Here is a 13,446-nt window from a genome sequence, read left to right on the forward strand (position 1 = left end):
AAGTTCCAGTTTATTACTTTATTGGATAATTCTGTCCTTGATCTATGGTAACTCCATTAAGTTTAGCCATAGTAATTATCCATTGTTTTCATCATTTATGCTACCAGCGAATTACTCAAAAGTGATGTTGATGTTCTTAGGAAATCTATACAATAGTGACGAATGATGTGGTCACTGCCATCAGACTTGTAGGTTGTACTGAAATGAAATTTTCTGAATGAGTTCTCTTTGGGGAGGTAAAAATTTCACTTGACCATTTGAAGATGTAAAATTACACCCACATTAAATGTACAATTAAAATTGGGATGTCTGGAAATACATAAAGTAGGTCTTGTCTTCTGTGCAATGTTTAAAATTAAAAGGACAATTAAAGGCAAAGGAGACTTTGTGATAGAACTCTGATACAATATTAACTACTTATTAATTTCGATGTGGGCAGTTCATGCTCATTCATATTCATTGCTCACTTTTGTGGTAAGTTACTATCTCACTGCAGAGAATAAAGTAAATTGATCTAAATCAGGATGAAAGTGTACAAAATGTGCAGCCATTGATTTTAGTCTATTAATTAACCCATTGACCCCTGGGGGTTCCCTATTGAAGAGTAAAATACCAAGTATGGCCGGTTTTGGCCGGTTTAGGTGTGAAAGGGATTTATATTATAATATTATTAAATATAGTACGTCAATAATATTACCGTATCAGTAATTGAGCCAGTATTTAATAACTAATATGTCCCAATAAAATTTACCGGTAATATTGATTCCAACAGTGTTAAGTAATTAATATACATTGATTTAGGATGATGGAACATCACACACCATTTTGTGTTCATTAAATTTATTTTTTACTTCATTCTTGGTGTATGGCAACTTATAGTAACTGCAAAAAACTTGCAGAAGAAATTGAAGAGAAGGTATACCTGAATATTATGGCTGTTTTGTGTGTCAAAAAATTTAATTGACCTGGTTTTTGTTTATTTTTGCTGCCATTCCTTGCACACAGTCACATGTCTCATAAAGTTGAATGTGCAGACAAAGGTAAAATAATTCACTGTACAAAGTTTAAAGAATTGTTATATTTGTATTATTTATTAAATGGGATTCCAAAAGCAGAAAGGTGCAAATAGTGACACACACACCCATGCAAGGCAGCCACACAAGGGAATGAAAATTTTAAAATATGCATTATTTACAAATATAATGTATAATTACTTATCATGTAAATCATCATGAACAAAATTATTATATTTTACAATAATTACTTGTCATGTCAATTTTACTATACAGTTTGTAAATATCTTTAAAATTTCAATTACTACAGTTTCCCTCAAATTTAAAGTAAGAAATTTATCAAATCGAAAAGTGCAGTGCAAAGTTGTGGTAAGCAGGCATTTTTATTTGTAAATATTACTACACTAACTAAACATTTTTTATGTAATTAAGTATAATTTTTAATAGCTGGGACTAATATTTATTGCAATAAAAGCAAGAGTCTCATTTGCAGTACATTGCATTTAAGAATGTATTGCATCTCAAGAATTTGACCCAGAGTTGAATCAACGCATCACAAAGTGCCAAGTTTCGATGAAAATTAGGTTTACTTTCACAGGGCATTTTCGTGCGCCCTGCCACTTTTGAAGGAAAACTTTCAAAGCAGTTCGATTCTTCACAAATATGTGCTTTCCATACTAATGGCGATCGCTGGACAAAGACATATTTGCTGAGATTTGACCGAAAGTAACGTGAACACTAACGCCATTGTCTGATTTGGGGTAAGAAAATTTCAGTTGCGCGTCAAATATACACGGTTGTAGTTCACATTTCAAGAGGAGAAAAGACAAAAAAATGTCCAGAAGGTATGAAAATCACTCATTAACAATACAGAGACTTTTGATGTCTTAGTCCAAAGAAAATAACACTTGATGGTGGAAAAAACAAGCACTGTTTCGTCGACAAAGAAAAGCACTTTGGTAAACGGAGAAGTCGAAACGTCGGGGTTCAGTATTCGCTGTGCCACTTTTACCGGGAATATCTCCAGTCAAACCTTATCTTTGGCTCACAAAATATCACCTGTTGACGGCTTTTCGTGGACCAACGTCGGAGACAAAAGTCCTGTACTCTTAATGACAGAGTTTGGTTTAAACAGAAAAAGCTATAAACCGATTGACATTTTGCAAAATGACTCTTTCGTCCGGATAGAATGTATTCGCTTAAAAGAGAGAACAAACGAAATTATTCTGTCATGTTTTTCTGTTACTTACCTTAACTCTATTCATTGATAAATTTTAAGCTGTGACATCCTTTGAACGGTTTACCATCTCATTTACCACTGACGCGCCATAAGCAAATCCCGTCAACCTGGCAAATTTGTTTTGCATTCACTTCAAGCGCGGGTATCCACGTGAAAAAACCACAGCGGAAAATTTTAATGCCGGTTCCAGTTACTTTAATACGTAACATTATTCAATATTGTGATTTGCACATTCAATAATGACCATACGCGTTGCAAATAAGGCAAAATTTTTCCAACTTCGCGCAATTCTTTGACAAGTCTGAGCACACTGCATCATTCTAAAACAGTCGATCTAAGCATGTTTCGTTTCATCCGAGATAAAGGACTTTCCCAAGTAGAAGGAATTGCCGAGGGCTTTCTAGCTTTTGTCCATCTTCTTTCGGTATTTGTACCACAAGTGCATAGATAGCATTGAAAGTGAATGCAATAAAAACTACAACTAGAGACAGCGTCGACATCTTTTCTTCCCGCGTTCTAAGACTGTCTCGAAGGTTTTCAACCAATCACAATGCAAATAAAATTGAATTTGCCATTGATAATGCGCATGCGTGACATTAGTCTCCTTTGTTCCTCCGATCAGCAACTCAGGAAAAAATGGTGTCCCGATTTGCATCCGTGACAAGTGAAGAAAACATCCAAATTAATTTTCTGTGATGTATATTATCTCACTGTTTTAGTACTAATGCATCATTTACAAAGAGAATGTTAGAAGCTTTCAATGATTTTAACATATATCAAATTTCTTGTCAAATTTGTTATATAAATATGATTCTAATCATTTCTTACTGTTTTATAGTTTTAAATATTTAATTGAATATTGTAATTACTTTGAGAATTTCAAATATTTATTAATCATTTCTCATTGTTCTATAGTTTTAGATATTTTATTGAATATTGTAATTACTTTGAAAAGCCAGAATTTGGAAAGTAATAAAGTTATTATTATTATTATTATTATTATTATTATTATTATTATTATTATTATTATTATTATTAAAGCAACTATTCACCTCCAAGCAATTCAAGCAGAATTTGCACCCAAAAATGTTGTAATCTTTGCAGGAATAAATGATTTAAAATCATCCTTTTGTGCTATATTCAGGCCTTCTTCAGGCCTAACGCGATGGTGCGATTTTGCACAATTGACCTCAAATGGCATCCGATCGCACAATTCACGAAAAATCGCATAATTCACAAAAGGACGCACAAAATAATTCATAAAATGAAACATAAATCAACACGTTTCTTAGAAATTCCTGCCTAAATAAGCCATTTTTAAGATGATTTATCTTGGAAAAAGGCTAAAAAACTTTGTCACCTTCGATTTTGTAAACTTTCGAAGTTCAAGGCTTTATTTTGCATGTCAGGGACCTGGCACGAGTCTCCTTCTATTTGTGCAACACAAACACGCCCTTATATACACACCACTGAAATGATGACACAGTTGCCTTCTCTTAGAAAAGAGATTTGTGAAAAATAAGCGGAGTTGTAAGTTTTTCGGCAAAATGTAGTTTCTTTTGTTGAAAACTGATAAAAACTTACTCATGAATAAGTTTGTTGTGAAAACGCTCGCTTTTTCTTTTGACCAAGAAGGAAGTTCCCACCTTCCGCCCAATCTGACAGCTCACGATAGAGCAAGAAAGTACCTCACAGGTACGGTCCACGTAGACGATGGACTGGTGTTTTTCTCGTCGTGCAATATTAGGGCCGTTTATACGAGAGAAAATAAGTCGCGGCTTTCCCTGGCCACGGTGTACAAAATACGCAAAAGGAACTATTTATACAAACATTTTTTCCCAGGTCAATATAAGCCGCGGCTTGAAAAAGACGTGAACATACATTTTGTACCGTTTATACGGGGTGAACATTCGAGTCTTCTGTAAGCCGCGGCTTATTTTCTCTCGTATAAATGGGGGTATGGCCCTATTGTGATTGACCATCTTCGGAAGTTCGTGGTTGACAAGCAGCACCTTGTTCGTTCATTTGGCATGTTAGCTGTGTCCTTTCAACTTTTAACGTGGTGCACCGGTATTTTATTTATCCATACTATAAATGTCGATCGAGATACATAATTACTGTTCCTTTGTGTTCAAAATGTCTTTAGGGCAGCAAAAAAGTGTCTTTCTTAACCTGAAACCTAGCTTACATGTATAAAACAAGCTTAAAATTGCTGAGAAAAAAATCGCATAATTTACATTATTTATCGCATAATTGGCCTTTCTAATCGCACAATCTGCCCTGAAAAATAGCATAATTTGCATTTTTTAATCGCACCCTAACAGAAGGCCTGTATGTTATCTCACTGTTTTAGTACACATAAAAAACAACTATTCACCTCATAGCAGTGGATATTTGCCTCGCTACGAATATCCATCACTATAGCCACTTTGGTGAATAGTTGTTAACAACAGCTCAGAGGTTAAGTAAAACTTATTTTAGCAGAATGTGGGGCAGTGTGCTGGAATTATACCAACCTGGAGGCAGTTGGACCCCTTGTTCCCTCTCCCCTACCCAACAGAGCACATGCAGTGGAAAACCAAAAAACTTAACCCCATATGGCTGTTGACTTCAGAGGATGAATCTGGGGACATTACTGTAAGAGGAGTGCCACTATTTACCACCAACCCTGATGTTGTTAGCTTGACACAAAATTCACTGCTACACACAGTCTTTCTTTAGCCCAGGTGTAAAAATTAGCTTATCCTTTGATGGACTATGACCCCATCTAGATTGAAGACAGAGGGAACATGCTCCACCCAGTGAAGCACTGGGGTGGTTTGTACACAACCTATTCATACAAACCACAAAAAAATGACGCACCGAAGTCTTTGTAAAAACATAGGAGATCAAGGCTACAGCAGTCAAATAGGTTCTGATCCACTGACTCTGGAATCTCTTTTGCAAAAATTCAGGCATTGTAAACACCTATTGAAAGAAAAAAAAAGTTTTAACACCATTTCTCTAAAATCCTCCCCTTCCATGTCAATGTCATTGTCATCAACAATATCATCATGAACAACCATAATATAGCTATCAGACTCTAGTCTTTAAATTCAAGTCCACTCCCTTTTTTGAACTTGTCTACAGAGGGTTTGCCTTCCTATCATCATACCTTGGGTTAGTTGCAACCCTGTGTTGACTCAAGGCAAGTAGAGTTTTGGCTAAAGGAGAATGAGGAGAAGTGAGGAATCTTGTTATAATTTGTTTCTAATGCAGTTTCTCTTATTTAAGTCTGGCCCAAGTCCTTGTTTCTATAGTTTAGTTGTTGTGTTTATTTTGGGTAGCAGGCCAATTACATTGTGGCTTATAAGATTCACTGCTACATTAATGGGAGAGCAAAATCCATCTAAAATGACAAAAATCAAGGGTGATGGATGAAGCAGTCAAAATCTGCTGTGTATTAATTAACTACATGTAACTTTTAATAAATGTCTTTTACTCAAACAACACACCAGCTTTAAAACAAAATTTAAAAATATTTCGCTTCTTCTGGTGGGTAGAACTCCAATTCTCACTTTCATATCATGCTTTCAGAATAGTTCAAAAGGTTTTGTGGCTCGAAGGATTAATTATGTGCCATGATTGTAAACTGCTTATAATAAAATTCTTGTCGTAACAGATTTGAAGGAAACAATAATTTGCCTGAGAATGTCAAATACCATGGTGTCAAGCTAATAATATGGTGGGTAAAAGGTATGCTTTTGGTGTTTTACTTCAAAAGAAATGTGGTTGTTGTTATTGCCAACAAGCCAGCCGAGCGAAGACGCAAGGCAGCGAGGCGGCAGCATTATAGATCCATGCAAAAGTACTGTGCAGGCAGAATTAATCTCAAGTGATCGAGAGGTCTATTTGTAAGGTAAGATTCCTGAGTGTAAGGTAAGATTCCTGAGATTCCAATGACGTAGTGAAAATTGCAGAGATTGTGACGTCAAGGTCGCATGGTTCTGATCGTCGATGCTCACCGGCTTTGGCATTCATCGAGTGGAGTTGAGACCAAGTTGAGGTAAGAAAAACGTCATTTTCACCCGTTTTTGTAAGTTTTATTTGTTTTTATTACCAATTCTACGTGATTGTACTTTAGTTAAGTGCCACTGTGGTATATTTATCGAGCTAGCAAGCTCAACAATCGGCCAGTGAGCCGAAAGAGTACTCAGCCACAATGCCAAATTCGGGCAGCGTGCCAAAACCAGACAACGTCAGCTGGCATAAAGCAATCAAAGAAACTGAGAAACCTCTTTAAGCTGAATTGAATCTAACTGTAATGCCATGATGATTTAAAACCCAAAACCTCTTTCCATTTTGGCATTTCTCCGCTGTCGATCGAAATATTCACATATTAACAATTTCAGACACTGAAGTTGTCTTGAATACTTGACTACAAAAACATGTTGTGCACAAAACATGACTGTGTTTTAAAATTACCAATTAGTATTTGTTATGAATGGTTCCTCGTTGGCACTTAGACTGTGAGAGCTATATCTAGTATAGATCTGGAATTCTTCTGGTTTAATTTAAATTGTCTTTGTGGGGGTTGGGCAAAGAAAGTAAAAACAATTTAGAAGGTGATGTTCAAGTTTCAGCTGATATGCCATATAATGCAAACAGCTTACTAAAGAAAAATAACGATTTCTTGCATCGTCGACCTTAGTTACTAATGTACATGTAAGCAGTAGATTCAACTCTCAGCGTGTAAAACATCTGTCACATACTGACCCCCTATCAAAGACATAGTCACTCTCGAAGAGGCATAGGAAAAGGAAAGGTCTAGTCATTCTAGTGCTGGAGCACTAATTGGGCAATGTAGAGACAACATTTATTTAATTTTAACTTACCCTGGATCTCAAGTAGATAGGTACAAACACCCAGCCAAGAAGCAAGAGAATCCAACAGGCCTGACAGCGAAAAAAAATTTTCCGGTCATCAGTCAAAGGTCATTAAACTGCATCAATATTATTTGTAAACATTTTAGCCTCGTATACTTTACCTGCAGCAATCATTGTTAACATAACCTAAAGGACATGCAGTTGCATTGCTCAAAATAAAAAATTCCATTTTGTCCCTGTTCCAAAAGCCAGGCAACTATAAACCCGTAAATTTGGTTGGTTTGATAATAATAATAATAATAATAATAATGATAATAATAATAATTATTATTATTATTATTATTATTATTGTTATTATTATTATTATTATTAAACTGCTTGGTTGTCCAATAGGAAACCCAGTACGATTAAATGCACACAGTGTTGAGATCCAATCAGATGGTGTTGAGTATCCCATAGTTCTAAGTGTGTGCCTAGCATTTTCAAATGGAGTCTTTGATCTCCATCACCAGCTTCATGTGAATTTTCCTATCTGACAATTTTTTGAAGAAGCCACAGATATTCAAAACACACCAGAAAATGCCCAAAATGAATGTGGCAAATTAATAATTACTGTTACATGTAACTTAACACTACTGTCAGACATTGACAATAGAAAACCGACAAGTGAGTCAGGTTCTGCTTATGTAATTCATTTTCTATTTTTGGCTGGGAATTGCTTTTGCTTCGTGCAACCAACCTTTTCATTTTACCAAAAACTTGTCTGGTATTAAAACTTTCTGTTTCAAGGCTGTTGCCTAACAGGAGCCTGGTAGCCTGGGGCTCCCAAAGAATAGCTCTGGGCGCCTTAATTTTTCACAGCAACACCTTTCACTTCATATGTTGGGCTCCTAAGTTCTCAGCGTTTATCTCTGAGGGCCCCTTTAAAATTTTCTTAGGCAGCAGCCTTGTGGGATGACCAGGTGACCACTAATTCTGAGCAGACGTGTGCAGTTGCTTTAAGGACAAGGAAGATATACTGTAGCACATCAAATTAAAACTAACAGGAAAGAAACTACAGTATGATGCCCGCTAGAAAAACTTGTGGAGCTCTGTCAAACTTTAAAGCGCAATTTTCGTCAAAATTTGCACTTCTCCCTACATTACATAGCATAATCTTTGTAGATTTTAATTGAGTTCCTTGAAGATAATGCTGAGTGCTGATGGCATTTTAAGCAACGTTTGCAAAATCTCACCTGCCACTCATATGAAACAACACCGATACCAGTTGCCGCTCCTGACCCTGCCAAGCCAACAAAATGTTCACTTCCAATGTTACTGGCAAACAGACTAGGCCCAACCTGTGTATAATTGATTAAATAGTGCACAATATTAAACACAATCATGTTTATCTTGAGTAACTTATTACAGGCTGAGAAAGAAATCCCCTAATTGCAGCCAATGGAAAGCGGTATGAAAATTCTCTCATTCTGACTTGTTTCTCTCACTTCAAACTTGCTCAATGACTGTACTTAATAGCCTTAAGGAAATCAAACATGTTTCATTAATTTTATTGCAAAGTGCAACTGTCAATTTGCCATTGGCTTTATAATTAAAAAAACTTTCTTAAAGGGGGACTCCGACGAAAAAACACGATTTTTTAAAAAGTCTCAAATCCTCGAGGAAACGCTGCCAAAATGTTGCATACGCTTTTCACATAATGAATTTAACTTACTTTCACCAACATTTCAATGTTATTACTTGTATGTCGCCTGCATACTTATTCGAGAAAGCCTGGAGCGAGGCCTTATGACGTCACTTACTCAACATATTGCTCGCTGCTACTTGAGTAAACAATGGAAAACATGCTATGAAAAACAAGTATTTCGACGTAATAACATTGAAATGTTGGTGAAAGTAAGTTAAATTCATTATTTGAAAAGCGTATGCAACATTTTGGCGGCGTTTCCTCGAGGATTTGAGACTTTTTAAAAAATCGTGTTTTTTCGTCGGAGTCCCCCTTTAACCTCTAAACTGAAACACTGCAAACTGAGGAGTAACTAATGCAATCACCAGACAGAAAGTAGAAGAAAGTATGGTGATTCAACCTTAGCTAAATCGTGGGAGAGTAAGTTATTAAATGTGTTATGTCTTCATTGATCATGAGAGAAAAATTTTCTTCATCTGTTGCAAATTTCTAATGACCTCCAGTGCACACTTAATGGAAGGAGTGAAAGTGAGAAATAACAGCTATAATTAATTTTAATACAGCCTCTTGTTGTTGTAAAATATTTTAACAGCCCTAGCTGATTAAATCAGTTAATAGTGCTCGACTAATAAGAAGAAGTAATTTATTGTCACTCACCGCCCACCACATCATGGATCTGCCGGCCAAAAAATATGTTTCAGCAGTTTCATCAGATAGTCTGGTCTTCCTGAACTTAGACTGTTAACACAAGTTGAGATAATGCCCAGTCAGTGTTGTGCCCATTTTAAACGTCGCATTTTACATGTGCCAAATCTAATGTAAATGAGCAAAAACAATAGATTTTTCTCATTTGCAAATAGATTCTGCACATGTAAAATGCAACGTTTTAAATGGGCCTAAAATTGAGAATGTTAATGCATGGAAATCATTTTCCAGTTGTCTAATACACAATTTATTCTCAAATTTACTTAATCAATACTTTTCATTAAAAAAACTAGGAAACGCAATGGGGGTATCACATATTTTTGTCAAAATTCACAACACTAAAGCTTGAATGTAACTTTGCTAATATTTGACCCTTATTTCAAGAAAAATGTATAGAGGAAAAAGGAAAGTTGGAATATGTTACAACTGACTTAAAGTGTAGAAAATGGCCAATCTCTACCTTCGTCAGAAAACTTCTCATGATAATAGAATTTTTTGGTAAGGAATTTTCACATTATTTTGCAACTCATCAACTGAAAAGTGTGTAAAAAATTCACACTATTATTCTATATACAGGTACTGCCCCTTTGATAAAGTATACAAGGTTCATGAATCATCACTTATACATGTAGCTTGTAATGCTGGTAAATTTATATAAAAGTGTTCAGATTTCCCTTTTTAAAGAGAATTTCTTTTTTACTTAAACAGAAAAATGATGAATGATTATAGGATTAGGTAAGTGATGGGTCAAAATATGTCAAGATCATCTGGCGTCTCGTCTGGATCTTCAAAGAATCCCTCAAGAAAACTACAAACTTTGAACAACAGGTCTATTTGATGCTGGCAAAATTGTATTGTCTGACATGACTCCTTAATTTGAATTAATGATTAATTGCAAATTATCGCAGGTTCTCGTAGGCTAATGCGTCTGACTCTTGGAGACATGTCAACTGCCACTCCTTGCATGTTTGGCGGCACATTTGGGACATAAATAATAATAATTCTTATTTGCGCATTATTTTCAAAGATTATCTATAAGGTTTCAAATGTAGCAAACAGCTAGAGTCAGGACCTTGTATGATGAAAACAAAAAAAAAATTAAATGAAATTAAGCCAGTGTGAATATTTCCATATCAATGCCTCACACATGGTCTGCAAACCATGACACAAACTAATGATAATTATAACAAAGTTATCATGATACGTGCACATGAAGCAGCTAAAAAACTTAGATAATTACCAAACGAGAGTCAAGCATTAATGCCAAACTAAACAAGGAGCCATGATTTTATTATTTTATCATTGTTAATTCACCCAAAATAAATGCTGGGGGCAAGGAAAAACAATAATAATTATTATTATTGACAACAGCATACAAGAATGCATTATTGTCGTATTATCTAAGCCCCCATATTTCTCCCTCAGAAATGCTGTCTGTAAACTAGCCAAACATCACATTTGCCATAGAATGGGTAGGTTGCAACATAGACAGTTCAAAAATGGTTCACGACTTAACCCTATCAGCCCCAAGGGGGCCCCCACTGAGGAGTAAAATTGTCTGGCGTCAGACAGAGTAAAATTTAGAAGTGTCATGATGGAATTTCACTTGTTGAGTGTTTAAGTGTAGAAATGACACAAAAACAAGATTGTGGCGGAAAAACAATAATTGCTATGTTTTTGCATTCCTGAGAATGGAGCCGATGAGGCCTTCAACGGCCTCAAGGTCTTCTTGTGTCAATCACCTCCCTCTCAAAGACTGTCTGCCAACCCAGGAGATACAGTCATCAAAATATTTGCATGTTGCCTTAACTTCTTCCAAGAAAAGGGCTTTTCCTTGGACTAAAGCTTCATAACTTGAAACTGTTGGCCCAGTGCTGATTTTCTGAACTAATTAGAGTTGCTAATTGTGGTCAATTTATTTAAATTTTTTTTGGAGTTTGTTGATTTTGAAGATTACATTAAGTTTATATTCATTATTTTAAAGACACCCTGCACTAGGCGTGACAGAAACTCTTGTTGTATTACACAGACGAAGCGTGGTCAGTCATGTAATTTCGTTATTTTATTTGAAGCTTGCTTCCTGATAAAATGAGAAGATCATGATGTAGGTTATAAGTAAGCCTTCCTGTTATTCTGCTTCCATTAAATTTTATAACTGAGTGAAACCAAAATTTTAAAACTTTTGCGCTTACGTATAGTACCATTCTCTTCACTTCATTAGCTTGTAAGTAGTTGTGGTAAGAGTTTTTAATTTCACCTTGTTTATTCCGGAACTATATAAAGAACCTTAGCTGGCCAGCTAAATTAAAAATTAATTAATGTTAACCCTTAAGATCGATTCAAGCAGTTGAAAATAACTTGGGTTGTTCACTTGATAAAAAGAATAGTTTTCATTTAACAACTCAATGTATCGGAGTTGGGGGTCCTTACAACACACAATTCCTAGGAATGAATTAAGAAGAGATACTTCCGCAATGTGATCCACATCATAAACTAAGACAGTACTTTGTACAAAATGTACAAAAAAACAAAGTCCTTTGGGAAGATATTAGCAGCTACAGAAGGTTTTATCAACCAAGCGGGCGACTTATGTATACTGTAGAATTCATGATCAGCTGCCAATTTTAATATTAAAGTTCCAGTCCGGCAGCGATAATAGATGTCATTTGCACCGCGTTTCTCATTGATCGATTCCATTGTTGCCAGGCGATTTACGGAAACAGAACTATTGACGTTGAATTGCTGAAAGCAAGCAAATACTGGGGAAATCGCGTATCTTTATGGTGTGGTTTGAAAATTTACATAATCCACGCTGGCAAATATTTCGCACTCGGTGACGCGAGAAGAAGCGTCTTCAAAACTATGCACTACTCCTTTGCATAAAAAGGAGAAGCTGTTCGGCTTCTGGAGAACATTCCAAGAATATGGCGGAACACCTACGTTTGCATAAAGGAACGACAATGCAATCGAGAAAATAGCCTCAACGCTAAGTTTTACGACTGCCACAACGAAACTACTGGCCGTGGAGAGCTGACATCTTTGTTCAAGCTCTGCGGGAACCGAGCGCGCAAAACCACGTTGGAACGACCAACATTAAAAGTTGTTTGATCGCAAGTAAGCTTTCATTTACAGCAAAATCGCTGACCCTAAGGTAAACTCCAAAACATAGATTAAACAACGATCAAAGCTTCGTTTCTGAATCACCCAGCCATAAACATGAAAACAACATTACTCACCCACAATCCGACTATGATGCACCCAAGAAAATAGACTGCTATTATCACCCAGTCGGCAACGTGTAAAGATTTGCTGCTTTCGTCTAAAGTCATGATGATTCTCTTTCGTCGAAGCGAAGCAAAACAGGAATGAACCACGTTGAAGAAAGCCGGCCCCTTGTTTACTATCAAAAAAGTACAAGCGTGTTCAATCAAAACGTGCAAGTTTCCTCGCGAAAATGCTTCAAACAACAACAGAAGGCTTCCCTCTGAGTTGCTACTCAAGTAGATTAGGCAAGATTACCTCTTGCGTGAAAAATAGGCGAAATAAGCCGACAAGAACAAAGTACAGTTCGTCTTGATCCGCTTTTAATGACACTACTAACGAAGCTCGGTAACAATAGCTTGGGAAAGGAAGGGGGTGTGTTAAGGGAGGAGGATGACGTGTGTGACAGGAAGATCACGAAGCCCATTGGTTGAGTTCGGCCACCGTGGTGATTTCTGTCTCCAAAAATCGATTTCATATTTTTGACTAAAGGCAAATTGACGTGTTCAAGAATTTTTATCATTTTTCGCGTGCTATTGCGTTTTTTTCTCTGTTTGCACCAGGAAGGACTGCTGCAAACCTTGCTGCAAGCAATCACGAAAATTATTTTTTACCCTTCATCACTTTGCTTCGATGCAACCTGGAATATTTGTTGTCATCCCTTGATTACGTAAC

At 36.2% G+C, this 13,446-nt stretch overlaps 1 protein-coding gene across 1 annotated transcript in view; it reads right to left on the bottom strand.

The window, feature by feature from the left end:
* The window catches only part of LOC138056521 (sodium/mannose cotransporter SLC5A10-like), a 25,306-nt gene extending 12,093 nt beyond the window's left edge, over positions 1-13,213 (bottom strand). The window contains exons 1-6 of the mRNA XM_068902336.1: positions 13,030-13,213; positions 12,747-12,910; positions 9,463-9,543; positions 8,354-8,458; positions 7,128-7,187; positions 5,116-5,220 (exon numbers count right to left, since the gene is read on the bottom strand). Coding sequence (XP_068758437.1) covers positions 5,116-5,220; positions 7,128-7,187; positions 8,354-8,458; positions 9,463-9,543; positions 12,747-12,910; positions 13,030-13,198 — 684 coding nt within the window. The 5' untranslated portion in view covers positions 13,199-13,213. The remainder of the gene's footprint in view (positions 1-5,115; positions 5,221-7,127; positions 7,188-8,353; positions 8,459-9,462; positions 9,544-12,746; positions 12,911-13,029) is intronic.
* Positions 13,214-13,446: the final 233 nt, after the last annotated feature.

The sequence above is a fragment of the Montipora capricornis genome, chromosome 7, assembly GCF_036669925.1.
Source record: "Montipora capricornis isolate CH-2021 chromosome 7, ASM3666992v2, whole genome shotgun sequence".
In the NCBI taxonomy this organism is placed as follows: Eukaryota; Metazoa; Cnidaria; class Anthozoa; order Scleractinia; family Acroporidae; genus Montipora; species Montipora capricornis.